Genomic DNA, 17,496 nt, shown 5'->3' with positions numbered 1-17,496 from the left:
CTAGTTCTATATTCAGGAATTATTCCTGGTGGTGCTCATGGGATGATGGGGATTGAACCTGGGTTAGATACATGCAAGGAAAACACATTCCCTGCTGTACTATCTTTTTGAGCCTCTTTTATTTTCAACTCCCAACCTAAAACTGGGGGTGGGAGAGAAAAGAAGACTATGACACACGTGAAAACTTTATTACTGTGAATTATAATAGTTATGTGCTAGATGTTAAAGACATCTATATTAAATGTTAAAGACACCCACTCACGTATTTATCGAATGCATTGTGAGACTGAGATTTAATGTGACACCTAATACTATGCTTTTGGGTGGATATTCAGTAAATGCTTGAGGGAATGATTTCTAAGCTGGGAATCTGGGTTCAGGAGATGTCTTAGAGATCTTCAGATCTTTTTTTGACTGAGCCTGAACACTGGAGAACATTTCCCAAACTTAACTGCATTTGAAGGATAAGGGTGGTTACTTGGGGTATAACTTGATGTGTATGTAATTAAGTTAGTCTGCATCAGAAAAAGAAATGTTGAGTCAACCAAACAGAAGCCAGATAGTGGGGAGGGAGTCCTTACATGCAGCTTAATCCAGTTAAGATCCATCCCACAGAGTCCTGTGATATTGCCAGGAGTGATTCCTGAGCACAGAGTCCCAGAGTGATTTAGGGGTGCTAAATCACTGTGTGGCCCCAAATAAAAAATAAGAATCAACCAAAGGGACGGTGATGAGTATCTGTCATAGAGGCAGGCTGGATATAGGATGGGAAAGGGTGGGATGACAGGAGGGTAACTGGGCAAATTGATGGAGGGAAATGAACACTGGTAAAGGGATATAACCAAAACTCAATTATCAACAACTTTTAAACCCTGTGTCCTGCAGTGAGTTAATAAAAAAAAAAATTACTTTTTTTTTTTTTGGGTCACACCCGGCAGTGCTCAGGGGTTACTCCTGGCTCTATGCACAGAAATTGCCCCTGGCAGGCTCTGGGGACCATATAGGATGCCGGGATTTGAACCACCGACTTTCTGCATGAAAGGCAAACACCTTACCTCCATGCTATCTCTCCGGCCCCAACTTTTTTTATTTTTAAAGTCAACCAGAGAGGGAGGAGTGATTAGCACAGCGTTAGGGTGTTTGCCTTGCATGTAGCAGACCCAGGATAGACCCGGGTTCAATCCCTGGCATCTCATTTGGTCCTCAGAGCCTGCCAGGAGCAACTTCTGAGTACAGAGTCAGGGGTAACCCCTGAGCATCACCAGGTGTGGCCCAAACCCCCGCCCCCACCAGAAAAGCCAACCAGAGGGCCACAGCAGTTAGGGTGTCTGAATTGCAAGCAGCACAACTGGGTTCAACACCCACCTCCACCCTATCAGAAGCTATTTCTGAGTGCAGAAGTAACTCCTGAGCACTGCCAATTATGGCCCCAAAACAAACAAAACAAGCCAACCAGAATTAAAAACTGAATTTTGATATTCCCACTGGGCAAAAGCCTTCCAGTTTAATTAAAAAAATTTATAGGGCGGAAAGATAGCATGGAGGTAGAGCATTTGCCTTGCATGCAGAAGGATGGTGGTTGGAATCCTGACATCCCATAAGGTCCCCCGAGCCTGCCAGGAGTGATTTCTGAACACATAGCCAGGAGGAACCCCTGAGTACTACTGGGTGAAAACAAAACAAAAAAATTTACACATGTGGGGCCGGGCGGTGGCGCTGGAGGTAAGGTGCCTGCCTTACCTGCGCTAGCCTAGGAGACGGACCGCGGTTCGATCCCCCGGCGTCCCATATGGTCCCCCAAGCCAGGAGCGACTTCTGAGCGCATAGCCAGGAGTAACCCCTGAGCGTCACCGGGTGTGGCCCAAAAACCAAAAAAAAAAAAAAAAAATTTACACATATAAGGAGTCAGATAGCACAGCAGGGAAAACATTTGTCTTGCATTCAGTGAACCTGGATTGGAGCCCTGGCATCCCATATGATACCTGGAGCCTGCCTCCAGGAGTAATTTCTGTGTGCAGAGTTAGGATAAACCCCTTCACTGGGTATTGGACTCAAAACAAACAAACGAAAATTAAAAAAAATTACACATATCCCTCTTTAATAAAAGGACCTCTGAGCTATTGCTGAATTTAGTGTCCAATGGTTCATCTTTGGGACTTGAAAGGTAATTTAATATACTGTGATTAGAATCCAAGTTACAGTCAAGAGGAAATGATCTATTTTCTTTGGTTTATTTTTTCTAGATTAGTTGTGAAATACAGGAATTGAACTACCCGAAAGTCAGACTTTGAGTAGGCTAAGTACTGTTTTCCTAACTGTGTAAAGAAATGGTTGGATGTAGTTCCCAACATGAACAATAAAACAAACGCACTGTTTGTAACCACCAAGAGCCTTTGAGATTAAGTTTGGGAACAAAATTTAAGCTTGAAACCCTAAACTGCCCAAGGGTGTGTGTGTGTGGGGTGTGTGTATGTGTGTGATAAAACTGTGGCTATTAATTTTTTTCCTTTCTTTTTTAATGGAGGCTTTCCAAGTATGTGAGGGAACTAGTTACATTCATTCTCCAACTTGTAAAACTGTGCCTACTTGTTGCCAGCTCTTGAGCAAATTATTTAACATCTGTCTCAGCTTTAAAAATCAGGTCAAAACAAGTAGCCTGTCTCACTGGGCTGCTTTAAGGACCATTATGATGTATTCACTAAGATGTCAGTATAATAGTTAAAAGGGAAAGTAAATTTCCTTTAAAATAAGATGAGGCATGCCAGAGAGATAGCACGGAGGTAAGGCGTTTGCCTTGCATGCAGAAGTACGGTGGTTTGAATCCCTGTATAACCATATGGTCCCCAGAGCCTGCCAAGGGCGATTTCTGGGCGTAGAGCCAGGAGTAACCACTGAGTGCTGCCGGGTGTGACCCAAAAACCAAAAAAAAAAAAAGATGAGGCTGGGGCGTTTGCCTAGTAAGTGGCCTATCCAGGTTCGATCTCCGGCATTCCACAAGGTCCCCAGAGTCTGCCAAGGTAATTTCTCAGTGTAAAGCCAGGAATAGCCCTTGAGCACTTCGGTGTTTCCCCAAAACAAAAGAAAGCAAAACAAAAAATAGTAAAGACAACAGCAACTGCCTCTTGAGCAACAATCTGCTCAGTGAATATTTATAAACATTTGCTGAGCACAGATTAGCTCACACACAACTCAGAAATCTAATTTATTCCTGGAGACTTATGGTATTAAATTAGAACCAATAGCCAGAAGATAACATAGGACCAGGCCTAATCACAAGACCTTTTTAGTCCAGCTTGCATTCTGGTTCCACCACCTGAAAACTCTCAAACCCCACCTAGGAGCCTTACTGGAGGTGTTTCATTGTGTGTAGGTGACAGTGACAGCACCCCCCCCCCCTGCTCCTAGAGAATGTGAAGGAAGCTACCCAGGCACTACCAGTCCCCATATCAGATAGGGGTGCCTAAAGGCTTCCCCAAATCCACTAACATAAAAGATACCATGACATACCATTTAGAAAATTCTGAGAGATTTAGGAACTATGTCAGAAATGTGTCAAAAACTAAACTGGTGTACCATAAAGAAAACACTGTATTATAGGGAAAAACACAAATGTAATTAAAGTATCATACTTTCTCATTTCTATATTGTGAAAGACCACACTCAAAACAACATATTGAAGGGTCAGAATGATAGTACAAGGTAGAGTGTTTGCTTTGCATGGAACCCCTGAGCCAGTAGGGAGTGATTCCTGAGTAAGAGCCAGGAGCAAGTAAGTCTTGAGCACTGCTGGGTGTGACCTCAAAACAAAAACCAAATAAACAAAACCACCATCTTGAAATGCAAATAAGTATTACCCCCACCTTGTTGTTTGTCCTACATTCTTGAAAGGGTGATAATTCTACTCCTTAGTGTGTGTGTGGCGCACTTGTTCCACACCTAGGGGAAGGGCAGTTTTGGGATTCTACCCGGAATTCCCATATGTGCTCTACCTTGTGCTTCACTCCCTGGCCTCTATCCTTTGTTCCTAATACTAAATTCTAAGACACAAACACAGTACCACATACTTATGGCATATCCTTTAAACTTGATAGGCCACCTTTCCCCATTTGTCCAAATATGCAGAAAGAAGTGAAGGAGACATTTAGTTGGTGCTACCTGGTGGTGATTTATCCTGGGAAGCTAGTTGCCTTAAAAAAAAAGTACCTGGGGCCGGGAAGGTGGGGCTAGAGGTAAGGTGTGTCTGCCTTGCAAGCACTGAGTGTCAAACGGGTGTGCCCAAAAACCAAAAAAAAAAAAAAAAAAAAAAGTACCTTCATTTGTAAAGGTGGGACGTGCCTGGTTGAACCTTATGTCAGATCCTATAAAGCTTCAATCTATAACCAGGAGTTTCTTTTTTTTTGTTTTTGTTTTTTTTGGGTCACACCCGGCAGCGCTCGGGGGTTACTCCTGGCTCTAAGCTCAGAAATCGCTCCTGGCAGGCTCGAGGGACCATATGGGATGCCGGGATTCCAACTACCGGCCATCTGCATGTAAGCAAATGCCGTACCTCCATGCTATCTCTCCAGCCCAACCAGGAGTTGCTTATAAAGGCTTTAATCATTTATCCCAAAGTCTGAGTGCCCAAGATGGCTCACAAATGCCTTTATTGTAAATCTGAAAAGGCAACACTAATCAAAAGCCTTTCCTAAGACAAAGCCTGCATTCACCTGATACAATAACCTTATACAGGAAAAGGATAACAACGTCATTTAGCAATACCTTAAAGAGGGGAGAGCAAAGTGTAACACTGTGATGGGAAGGGAAGGGAAGGAAGTTGACTAGATGTGGGTTGCAATTCAATCCCCTCCCCATTCCATTCTGGAGTAAAACACACTCCTGCTTGGAATGTGTTCACTTTATTAGACTTTCTGTCCTCTCACATATTTACTAAATAAAAATTTGCACTAACGAAAAGAAAAAAAAGGGGACTGGAGAGATAGCACAGAGGTAGGGAGGTTTGCCTTGCATGTGACCAATCCCAAAGGACTCCAGTTCGATTCCAGGCATCCACATGGTCCTCTGAATCTATCAGGAGGACTCTGAGCATAGAGCTAGGAGTAATCCTTGAGCGGCGCCGGGTGTGACCCCAAAAACAAAACAAAGAATAAAAAAGGGAAAGAAGGGGCCGGGCGGTGGCGCTAAAGGTAAGGTGCATGCCTTGCCTGCGCTAGCCTTGGACGGACCCCGGTTCGATCCCCCGGTGTCCCATATGGTCCCCCAAGCCAGGAGCAACTTCTGAGCACATAGCCAGGAGTAACCCCTGAGCGTTACTGGGTGTGGCCCAAAAACCAAAAAAAAAAAAAAAAAAGGGAAAGAAAAGCTTTTCACTAACCCAATGTGCTTTATAGGATTCTCACAGTTCTCATATTTACTAAATAAAATTCTGCATTCGAAAATAATGCCCCGTTTGTTTTGTACTTAATTTATAGGCCCCTCACTGCTCTTATAAAACTTACACTGAAGGGGGCCCAGACCGGTGGCAAGGATCAGTAAGGTGTCTGCCTAGCCATCGCTAGCCAAGGATGGACTGTGGTTGGATCCCCTGGTGTCCCTTTTGGTCCCCCAGGCCAGGAGTGATTTCTGAGGGCATAGCCAGGATTAACCCCTGAGCTGGATGTGACCCAAAAAAACAACCAAAAAAACCTTACACTTAGGGACCAAAGAGATAGTACAGCTGGTTGGGTGCTTGCCCTGCACACTGCAGGGCCAGGTTCAATCTCCAGCATCCCATATTCCCCATGAGCTCCACAGGATTAATTCTGAGTGCAGAAGTAGAAGTAATTGCTGAACACTTCCGGGTGTGATCCCAAACCCAAAAGAAACAAAAAAACTCTACACTTGAAAAAAAAGAAGGGAAACTTCCCACGATCTGTGTTTTGAATCATGTGAAGTCGTTTCCTAATAAATATTGTGAGCTAAGTTCAATGCCTTTATTTTACAGAGAAACTGACACCCATGTTATTTAATAATGACACTAATAATATGCTACTTAGTAAACTGTACCCATAACATCTCTTTCTTACAAGGCTTTGCTGGGAAGCCGCTAAGTGGGAGGGGTTTCAGGGCTTTATATATCCTGTTTGGTGGCAGTTAACATGAAAACTTGTTTCTCTAGCCCACTCTCACCTTTCTGTACAAAGAAGATCAATTATACTACTACATTCTTTACAAAGGCTTTAGAAAAGCATTTATTTGCTTAGTTAGACTAGGACAACTCAAATTTGATATGTCAGACAAACAAACTCAAAATGCCTTTTTAGTTATGCAATGATAGAAAGGTCTAAGTCCAATGAGGAAGGATCTCCCAACCACGAACTATACTCCATTTCTAATACCTTTTGTTGCTGGAATAAAGTAATCGTGATAAAGCCTTTCAGTTTCTTCCTCTTGGATCTTTGCAGAGTCTCCATGTATTTTCAATGGACTAGTCATGGGTATTTTAATATAATTTATATAAAGACAAGTATTACACACACACACACACACACAGTTACAAGGTTAGATAGAACGCAAGCCTCATGCAGGTAAAGTATATATATATGCTTTACCATTGAGCCACATCCAAGCCCATTCAGTACTTTTATTTTTGTTTCTTTTGGGGTGGGGTGTCACACTTAGCAGTGCTCAGGGGTTACTCCTAGCAGTGCTTTTGAATCATATGAGATGCGGGGATTGAATCAGGGTCAGCTGCATTCAAGGCAAATGCCCTCCCCTGTATTATGGTTCTAATCTCCCATTCAGTTTTTAGTGACAGAGTGAAGAAAAGTTCTAAGCTTGAGATCCATTATCTCTCCAGCCTGATGACGTTAAATAAACTACTCTAAATTCTACAAGTACATATTTCTTTTTTTTTTTTTTTGGTTTTTAGGCCACACCCAGTGACGCTCAGGGGTTACTCCTGGCTATGCGCTCAGAAGTCGCTCCTGGCTTTGGGGGACCATATGGGACACCGGGGGATCGAACCGCGGTCCGTCCTAGGCTAGCGCTGGCAAGGCAGACACCTTGCCTTTAGCGCCACCGCCCGGCCCCAAGTACATATTTCTTTATTTGCAAAATGTTTAAAACAACAATAAAAACAATCCTAACTATCTCAGTTGTGAGACTCCAAGGTTAGAATCACATTTTATGTGAAACAAAGCCTTTTTTTTTTTTTTTTGGTTTTTGGGTCACATGTGGCGGTGCTCAGGGGTTACTCCTGGCTGTCTGCTCAGAAATAGCTCCTGGCAGGCACGGGGGACCATATGGGACACCAGGATTCGAACCAACCACCTTTGGTCCTGGATCAGCTGCTTGCAAGGCAAAGGCCGCTGTGCTATCTCTCCGGGCCCTTTTTTTTTTTTGAAACAAAGTCTTTTAATTCTAACTAATAGTAAATAAATACAATAAAAAAACACTTGTTCATTAGATGACAAAATTCTTATTTTGGGGGGGTCACACCTAGCAGTGCTCAAGGGACCATATGGGGCACTGGGGATCCAACTTAGGTTGACTGTATGCAAGGCAATCACCTTACCTGCTTTCACTCTAACCTCCCCAAATTCATTTCTGGGAGAGGGTCCAAGTCACAGGGCTCACTTTCAAGTCACTATTTTCTTCCAGTTTGATTTAAAACACTAGTCAGGGACAGGAGAGGTAGCTTAATGGCCTGAGCACATGCTTGGCACACAGAGACTTGGATTCACTCTCTGGCATGGCATTGTCTCCTGAGCACTTCTAGGCTTCTGAGAAACCCCAAGCACTGAGTCAGAAGTAACACATGAGGGCCAGCACACTGCACTGCATGTGGCCCAGGAATGACTTCCAAGCAGTCAGAAATAAACCCAAAATGTTCAAAAATGTTCAAACTTCGATATTGCCCCAAACCCCCACCCCCAAAGTAGTACCTAAGCATTGCCTGCTGTGGTCCAAAACCCAAAAATAGATAGACAAAGGCATTCAAAGGTCTTTGTGTAAAATTTCCTTTCAGTTACATTATGTAAGAATTTCAATGGTCTAAATCAGTATTATATATAAATATATAATGTATATAATATATAAATATATATAGTTGGTTTCTCTGTGAATACTAGGGATTAATTTGACCTAAGGCAACTGCTCCTTTCTCCCTAATAAAGGATTGTTGATTTATTTGATTTTTGGGCCATGCCCAGTGGTGCTCAAGGATTATTCCTGGCTTAGTGCTCACAGTCACATATAGTGCGGAACCTGAAGTAACCCCCCAAGAGCCAGAGATAAACCTGCCAGGAGCTATTTCTGAGTGCAGAGCCAGGAGGAACCCCTGAGCTCCACCAGGTATGGCGCCAAACAAACAAACAAAAGAAGTAGCAACCCCTGAGGCTGTTTACGGGGTACGCACCTGAACCAAAACTAACCAACTAAACAAACTTCAACATGCTGCAAGATGTGGTTAGGAAACAACTGGGCTTAGAATCAGAAGCTGTGGACTAGGGCCGGAGAGATAGCATGGAGGTAGGGCGTTTGCCTTGCACGCAGGACAGTGGCTTGAATCCTGGCATTCCAACGTGGTCCCCCGGGGCCTGTCAGGAGAGATTTCTGAGCAGAGAGCCAGGAGTAACCCTGAGCACTGTGATCCCAAAACCAAAACAACAAACAAACAAAAAGATGTGAACTGAAACTGTGTGACCTTAGGAACAAAGACCTCATTCTTCATCCATTGATTCATCCATTTCAGTATCTATTGTGTATTGATGGATTAAGTAAAGGTGAGAATCTCCAAAATCCAGTCTGGTAACCGAGTATGACATATAAATAACTAAAGTACTAGACTGGAGAGAGAGTATAGCTTGTGCAGCTGGTTAGGGATAGATCCTGGCATCTCTACCAGGTATGAGGAGGATACCCTACCCCTGAGTACAGCCAGGAGTAAAGCCTGAGCACTGTTGGGTGTGGGTAAAGCCTGAGCACTGTTGGGTGTGGCCCCAAAACAAAAACAAATAACCAAAGTACAGGATGAAATGTACTGTATCTATGTCTTTATGGAAGCAGAAATTAGAAGTAGGTGAGAAATTGGGGCCTCTGGATATAGAGCTAACAGCATTCATTTCATCCCTTCATAAGATGAAAGAATGAATGGCTGCTCTAGGTATTTTCACAGCTTCAACATTGCACCAACACTCAGCAGACATAAAGAATTCTCTCCATTTAGGCAAAGATTCAACCTGACTGAGAAACAGCCAACATTTCACTGGTTGCTATCAGTTTGCTATGTCAGTGTGTTCCTTCTAAATTATTTTTCTTACTGACTTTTGCTGTGCAGGATTCCACCTCATTATGCTAGGTTGTACAAACTCATCAGCCTACAAAAGCAGACTGTATGTATACAAGACTAGGGCTTTGTGTAAAGGAAAAGAAGTAGGGCGGACCCTTCTCAAGCCTTTCCTTCTCTGCAGGGCTTTGCATTCCTAAGATGGGCCCTTCCTCTGCTTGGGGATGTTACCTAAATCAAGAAATGGTAGAACTCAAAGCAATAGAACTTCAAAAGCATTTCCTTCCCAGTAGCTACTGCAAGATTCCTTTAGACATTCATTGCCACTTAAAGTATTCCAGTACCAGGCAGACTTTTGAAGTTGTTAAAGTTCACATAAACTGAAAAGTTCAAACTGTAAACTCCAATTTATTTATTTATTTATTTATTTGTCTTTTGGGGGGGGAGTTTGGGCCACATCCAGTGTACTCAGGGGTTACTTGTGGCTATGCGCTCAGAAATGGCTCCTGACTTGGGGAGGGCCATATGGGATGGAACTGTGGTCCGTCCTAGGTCAGCTTCATGCAAGGCCAATGCCATACAGATGTGCCACCGCTCCTGCCCCATAAACTCCAATTTAATGTGTGAAGTTGGTTTTTGGTTTTGGGAACACACTCGGAGGCGGTCAGGTCTAAGGCAAGCACCCTCCCCTGCACACATTATTGTCATCAAATGCACTATTTTAACATATTTGCATTAAGTCTAGAACCTTTATATTACTCAACTTTAAATAAACTGAATGATGTGGTCAAAATAATCTAATCCTCCAAAAAAAAAATTCAATGGAGATTTTTTAACATATCAGTATCAGTGTCAAACTGCATTTTCCATAGCTTATTTCATAAAATCTTCATTGCTCTATCTTACAACTAACAACAACAAAACAAAACAAAAAAGAAGTGCCCACTCATTCAAAAAGAGTGGGATTAGGGAAATTTTTTTTGGGGGGTGGTGACACTCAGAGGTTACTCCTGGCTATATGCTCAGAAATCAACCCTAGCGGGCCTGGAGAGATAGCACAGGAGCATTTGCCTTGCAAGCAGCTGATCCAGGACCAAAGGTGGTTGGTTCGACTCCCGGTGTCCCATATGGTCCCCCGGTGCCTGCCAGGAGCTATTTCTGAGCAGACAGCCAGGAGTAACTCCTGAGCACCGCCAGGTGTGACCCAAAAACCAAAAAGAAAAAGGAAAAAAGAAATCAACCCTAGCTTGCGGTCCATCCTAGGCTAGTGCTACGCCCTGCACCACTGCTCTGACCCCAGGGTTAGTGAAATTTTTATACTCTTTCATATACTTTTTCTTTTTTTTGGACCACACCCAGCAGCACTCAGACACTGCTGGCAGTCTTGGGGGACCATATGGGATACCAGAGACCCTGGTAGGTCCCGAATCTGCCCTGTGCAAGGCACAAGCCCTACCCACTGTGCTATAATTCAGGCCCCTTTCATACACTTCTGAACTACTTACTCTTGTATTTCTTCCTAAGCAAAGTCAAAATATAAATTCTTGGTTTTGGGTTGCTCACAACTGGAGGTGCTTGGAAGACCATGACATGTCTGGGATTGAATCTGACCCTCCTACAATACATTTCAGTCAGTGCTCACAGCACTCTCCCCAGTCCTAGTGGTCATTTTTTTTTTTTTTTTTTTGGTTTTTGGATCACACCTGGCAGTGCTCAGGGGTTACTCCTGGCTCCACACTCAGAAATCACTCCTGGCAGGCTCAGGGGACCATATGGGATGCCGGGATTTGAACCAATGACCTTCTGCATGAAAGGCAAATGCCTTACCTCCATGCTATCTCTCCGCCCCCCTACTGGTCTGTTTTTGTTTTTTTTTTTGGTTTTTGGGCCACACCCGGTGGTGCTCAGGGACTTGAACCACCCACCTTAGGTCCTGGATCGGCTGCTGGCAAGGCAAATAGTGCTGTGCTATCTCATTTGCCCCAAGCAAATGTTTTTTGTTTGTTTGGTTGGTTTTTGGGTCACACCCTGCAGCAATCAGGGGTCACTCCAGGCTCTAGGCTCAGGAATCGCCCCTGGCAGGCGTGGGGGACCAAATGGGATGCCGGAATTCAAACCACCATCCTTCTGGATGCAAGGCAAACGCCTTACCTCCATGCTATCTCTCCAGCCCCCCTACTGGTCATTTTTAAGTCACAATTTCCTCATGGATAGTGTGGCTTTTTAAGCTTAGCGAAGTAGCCTTAAAAATCTCTTACAATACTCATCTGATACATACTATTTCTGCTTTCCCCCAGTAAGTTTTTTTTTTTTTTTTTTAAGTCAAGGACTTCAGTTATCTTTGTTCACCCTGTCAGTAAGCACAGTCCTTCTTGCAGGCAGGACCCCTGAGCAGAGCTGGCAGCAATTCCCAGGCTGCCAGGTTACACCTATAATCAAAAACAAACCACAGAAATGAACATAAGCTTGTAAATGAGTGCAGAAAACTGAAAGCAGCAGCCAACACAGTCCTACTTTCAGGCATTACTCTATGTACTTCACACAAACTAATGCATTCTCTTCCCAAGAAACTCAGGTCCTGTGGCTGGGAAAATAGCTGGCACCATGTGGTCCCATGAGCATTGCTAGGAGCATCCCCTGAGCACTGGGAGCATTGGGAGTAGCCAGCCACCAAGAAACACTGCATGGTTCCCCCCCCCCCACCCCCAAAGAACCCTAAGGAATAATCTGAGTAACTTGCAAAAACTTGACAATAAATGGTAAAGCAATTTAACTCCAGCCTTAAAAACATTTGTTCTAATAGGGGCCTAAAAATTCTCTTGGGGCTGTGAGGTGCTTGCAGGGCTTGTTTCTGTAAGACATATGTCTTACAGACATATTTTTTAGCTATCTCTGTGATGCCTCCCAGAGTTTAACTGGGCCAGGGAGATGGCTTTAAAGGATGAAGCCACAGACTTTTGTATGAGGGAGCCTTGGGTTCTATCCTGGAACACTGCCCCCAGGTGTGGTCCAAAAGGCAAAACTTAAAAAACAAAACACCTCTCCAAACCAAAGCCCTTAGTTATAATACAGGCCTGTTCTGTACTAGATTTTGTAAAACCAAGTTCACTTTTGATACTCAATGTATAGTGCCAGGTTGTTTGTCTACTATGTACATTAAGGCCTGTTCCATTTCTTTTTGGTTTTTGGGCCACACCTGGCAGTGCTCAGGAGTTACTCCTGGCTATCTGCTCAGAAATAGCTCCTGGCAGGCCGCTGTGCTGGTTTGTTCCATTTCTCCAACCCTTTTTATTGCTGAAGTTAGGGACCAAACCAGGAATCCACACATGCAAAGAAATTGTGAGCAGAGTTCCACAACTGGCCATTCCAGTAACTTTTTATTTATTGGAGAAGGGAGTGCACACCTAGAGGGCCCTAAGGTTTTATTTCAGGTGGGGCTGAGGGTGGAGCCTGGGGACAGGCTATGCAAGGCAAGTACTTAATCTGCAGCACTATTGGTCTTTCTCACCCCCCCAAACCTTAAACTAACAGCAAACAATATAAGAGTGTGGGAGAGTTCCCTTAAAATTTTTTTGTTTGTTTTTTTGTTTTTGGGTTCACACCCAGCGACACTCAGGGGTTACTCCTGGCAGGCTCGGGGGACCATATGGGATGCTGGGATTCGAACCACTGTCCTGCGTGCAGGGCAAATGCCCTACACCTCCATGCTATCTCTCCACCCCAGTTCCCATAAATTTTTATCTACTGAAATAGGCTGGAACAATAGGATAGCAGGTACTGCATTGCATTCAACCAACCTGGGTTCGATCCCTGAAACCCCATATGGTCCCCAAGCTCAGGAGTAATTTCTAAGCAGAGCTAGGAGTAACCTTTAGCACCACCAGTGTGACCTAACCCCCCCAAAGAAAAACAAACCCCCAAAACATTATCTGCTGAAACAGACAGCACTACGCCACTATAGAGCCAAGCTGAAAGTTCAAGTTCATATTGCCTCCTCTAAACTTTCCTCCTTCATCTAAAACTAAGAGTGGAGGGATTTGCTTTAGGATAAGACATTCACCTGTGTTTTGAGAGCTGGGCAGTCTTACCAAGGAAGGAAGATGGTTCATCACCTACGGTGTCCCTCTCTGACATTGTCAGAATTGTTCAGTGCCACCTTCATGTTGCCTTTGCTTATACTAGGAGACCTACAATTAAGACCTTCTCCTTTAGCAGTGATCTTCAGTTTTTAATCTGTGGTTGATTCAGACTTTAGGATTGCAGTTTATCTAAAGCCCCTATTGAAGAATGTAAAATAGGGCCCGGAGAGATAGCACAGGGCGTTTGCCTTGCAAGCAGCTGATCCAGGACCTAATCCCGGTGTCCCCCATGCCTGCCAGGAGCTATTTCTGAGCAGACAGCCAGGAGTAACCCCTGAGCACCACCGGGTGTGACCCAAAAACCAAAAAAAAAAAGAAAAGAATGTAAGATAAGAATATATAGGAGAACTGGCCAGGTCTGAATGTAAGGCCTAGATCTAGCAGCTCTAGTAGTTCTGTGGTAGTACCTGAGTGTAAAGCTCTGTCTTGAATGATCCCCTGAATCACGAAAAGGAAAAAAACAAACAAAAAAGCCTAATGATTGAGGTTGTTTGGTGCTAGATTAATCCTGACCCTCATCCACCTAAGCACATGTTCTACTACTGTGATACAACTAAGGGCCATTTTGAAGATGTTTAGAGTAAAGGGGAGAGGAGGTAGCAAATAAGCTATGGTTTTTCTGCAATGCTCAGTGCTTTCTCCACAATACTCATTGTGGTGCTTGAACTATGTAATGTAAGGATTAAACTGAGGTCCTCTGCATGCAAGGCCATAAAGACTATTATCTTTTCAGCTCCTGAGCTATTTACTTTTATGGAGGCCACAACTGGCGATACTCAAGAATCACTCCTGGCGGATTTGGGGAGACATGTGGGATGCCAGGTATTAAACCGGTAGGACATGTGTAAGGCAAGTGTCCTACCCATTTACTATGGCTCTGACCCCTTGAGCTGTGGAGCCACTTCTCTCCCAGAAATGGCTAAAAGCACATTCTTTGGGGGGCCAAACCTGCAATGCTTAGGGGCTATTCTTACTAGTGCTCAGGATTAAATCTGGACTTTCTGCATGTAAAGTAAGCACTCAATCTATTGAGCTACTTCTCTGGCCCTAAATTCACATTTTCAAAGATACTACCAGTTGAAAGAGAAAATAAGCACTGTGTACATTTTTTTCAATCTAATCCCAGAATCCCCCCTCTCCTAGAGCTTTTTAACAAAATTCACACAGTTCACAAGTACAACATTTTTTAATTTTTCTGGAAGACATCTATAAAAGCTAGTTAGGTTTTCTGGATCACATGAGAGGAGAGAATAAAGGCCAGGGAGAGTAAACCAAGAATAGGATGAATTACTTTATTCAATCTAACAAAGAATTAATGACAACCATTATACCTTGTCTCTTAAAGCAGAAACCAATATGAATGAGAATGTAAGCTCCTAGGGCCAGACTGAGAGTTTAATGGGCTGAGAACAGCTCACAGGGTAAGGAGCAGGATTTGCTTTCCTCCAGGAAAGTACAAAAAGCTCGTATCCTTGAGTTTAATACTGGGTAGTGACACACAAAGTTATACAGGACAAAGGAGGTGCAAAGTAGCATGAAATTGTCTGGGAGGAAACCATAAACCACTGCAATTTCATAGTCGGAATAAAACATTCAGAAAAGGAGCCCCAGTTGGAAACTGGAAACCCAAACTGGAAAGCCTTTAAATAAGAATTCCAGAGAGTTCTCTGGAAAAAAGCATGTGTGAGGGAGGGCATTATCTGCTTATCCAAACCTTGTCAAAAGCCAGACCTGGAGACTGTTCCAAAAATTGTACCAGGTTACCAAAGAAACACTTACATAAGATACAGAAAGGGTGGAAACTGAAGGCAAGGGACAATCTTGTTGATTTAAAGTCTGTGGCAGGAAGTTAAGCAAAACCCAGGCCAGGGCTGGGACTGGATTTTCCAGCTTATATATTTCCAATCACCAGGGCTGCTCACCGGCAGAGTCAGAACCTCAAGGCAAGAGCCGTGTCTCAGCTCAAGATGCAAATTCTGGCAAAGGACTTCTTTCAAGATGTGTATGCCAAGCTAGCAAGAGCCACACTCCACAACAGCTCCAATCGCACAAAAGCAGGCAGGCAGGCAGGGTTCCCCCCTGGGCTGCCTGCTCACTCAAGTCCTGCATCGGGAGGCCCAGGGATCGCGCCCCAAGCCTGCCCTTTACTCTGTGACCTCGGACTTGCCACTCTTCGCTTTCCTAGCTGGGAATTCTGAGATTCCAAGACCGGTAGGTCTTGATGAACTCACTTGGCCACCACAAATCTAAAGAGCTTCCCGACACATGCTAGTTGGCCTTGAGGGGGAAAAACGGGCCCGTTTAATAAATGATCATGAAATGTATTAATAAGCAGGCGGGCCATGCTGCAAGGACCGTTTTGACAGACGGGGCAACTGAGGCATCCGGCAGCCTGGCCCCAAGGTCATTGTAGACAGGCCACTCGCCAGGACTGAAAGCTCCAGTCTCCAAAGGACTGACCAGTCACACGGGCCCTTCCGGCCGGGCTGAGAACGGTGGAGGGTCCTGGCCCTGAAGGAAAAGGACCTTGCCCGGGAACTGGTGCCGCGAGGACGGAGACGGAAAGGACAAGGAAAGACCCACCTCGGAAAGAAGATCGAGCGCCGCCGCGGGAGCCTCCCTCTCCGAACCCAGAGCTGTCACCAACTCAACTCGAGACACCTCCAAGTCCCCTAAGCCTTATGCCGGGCTCGACGTGTCCTCCGCCGCCACCTAGGCCTCCGAGTCCCGCCCCCAGACACGCCCCCGGCCCGCGACGACCAATCCCCGCTCGGGATTCCGGAGCTCCCGCCTCGGCGGGCTGGAGAGGCCTGACGTCACTCGAGCGCGTGCTCGAGGACACGCCCCTTGCCCTTTGGCCCGCCTTTCCCCCCGGAGTCTAGGCTCCGCCCCCTCCGTGTGGCCGTGCGGGATTCTCCCTGCCGGAAAGCAATCCCGTCGTCGCGGCGCTTCACGACGTCGCCGGCCGGCCCCGAAGAACGCCCTGGAGGAGTCAGTCCGAAGTCCTTCCCGCGGCTGGGCGAAAGCTAAGCACGATGTTCGGTGCGGGCGACGAGGATGACACCGATTTTCTCTCGCCCAGCGGCGGGTGAGTGACTCGAGGAAGGAGCGTGGGCCGGAGTGCTGGCTGGGCGAATGGCTGCAGAGGGGTGTGCATCGCTTCGCCACTTCCGGGTCCAGACCCTGCTGGACCATTCTGGGCCTGTGCACGGCCAGAATCCCCGCGGAGCTCCAAGCGTGTTTTGCTTTTTGCTTTTTGCTTTTCTGTTCACTGGCGTGACCCCTTTCTTAGCCTTCTCCCGCCGCGTCCGTTTCTCCTTGCAAAGGGGTTCTGACGCGTCAGTATGAGACTGGTCCCTGCACACAACATTTAGGGTTGACCCTGGTGGGCCTGGGCCGGCTTCAGCACCTTGCAAGGCCCAGCCAGGCTTGGCCTGTGTGGTGAGAATCAGTTGCCTTTTGTAAGAGTCCTTAGTCTCCAGGTTAGGCGCATTTATTTTTTCCATCCTTGCTAAAATTCATGCTTATGTTTAGAAACATCAACTATCCACTCCCCGCTACCTGGTGATTCCTAAGAGGACTGAGCTTGCTTTATTGGGGTGTTGGTGCTAGTTTAGCGCCCAGAGCAATATCTGGCACAGGACCTCAATGTTCAGCAAATGTATGTTGTATTCGGCTGTGAAATTGCACACTAAAGTTTAAAACCAAGGGGCGGAAGAGATAGCACAAGTGGTAGGGGCGTTTGACTTGCAGGCAGCTGACCCAGGATGGACCCGGGTTGGATTTCCGGCATACCATATGGTTCCCCCCGAGCCTGCAAGGAGCAATTTCTTTCTTTTTTTCTTTCTTTTTTTCTCTTTTCAGGAGCGATTTCTGAGCGCCAAGCCTCCAGGAGTAATCTTTGATCGTTGCGGGGTGTGGCCCAAGAACAAAAGAAAACAAAAAGTTTAAAACCAATGTCAAGGACTGCTCTTCCCACCCCTTATCCCCCCTCCCCTGTCTCTTTCTTCTCTCTCTCCTCTCTCCTCCCTGCCCCCCTCTCTCCCTCTCCTCCCCCCCTCACCCTACCTGCTGCTGTATCTCTCCGGCTCC

At 45.4% G+C, this 17,496-nt stretch overlaps 2 protein-coding genes across 2 annotated transcripts in view; one reads left to right on the top strand and one right to left on the bottom strand.

Moving 5' to 3' along the window:
* Positions 1-16,121, bottom strand: part of SLC31A1 (solute carrier family 31 member 1) — a 36,317-nt gene extending 20,196 nt beyond the window's left edge. Inside the window, exon 1 of the mRNA XM_049784967.1 lies at positions 15,988-16,121. The gene's annotated coding sequence lies outside the window, so the exon portion shown is untranslated. The remainder of the gene's footprint in view (positions 1-15,987) is intronic.
* A 222-nt stretch (positions 16,122-16,343) lies between these two features.
* FKBP15 (FKBP prolyl isomerase family member 15) overlaps positions 16,344-17,496 on the top strand; it is a 70,660-nt gene continuing 69,507 nt past the window's right edge. Inside the window, exon 1 of the mRNA XM_049784462.1 lies at positions 16,344-16,492. Coding sequence (XP_049640419.1) covers positions 16,440-16,492 — 53 coding nt within the window. The 5' untranslated portion in view covers positions 16,344-16,439. The remainder of the gene's footprint in view (positions 16,493-17,496) is intronic.

This window comes from Suncus etruscus, chromosome 1, assembly GCF_024139225.1.
Source record: "Suncus etruscus isolate mSunEtr1 chromosome 1, mSunEtr1.pri.cur, whole genome shotgun sequence".
NCBI lineage: Eukaryota > Metazoa > Chordata > Mammalia > Eulipotyphla > Soricidae > Suncus > Suncus etruscus.
The sequence above is the reverse complement of the archived record's forward strand: the minus strand, read 5'-3'. Positions and strand labels throughout refer to the sequence as shown.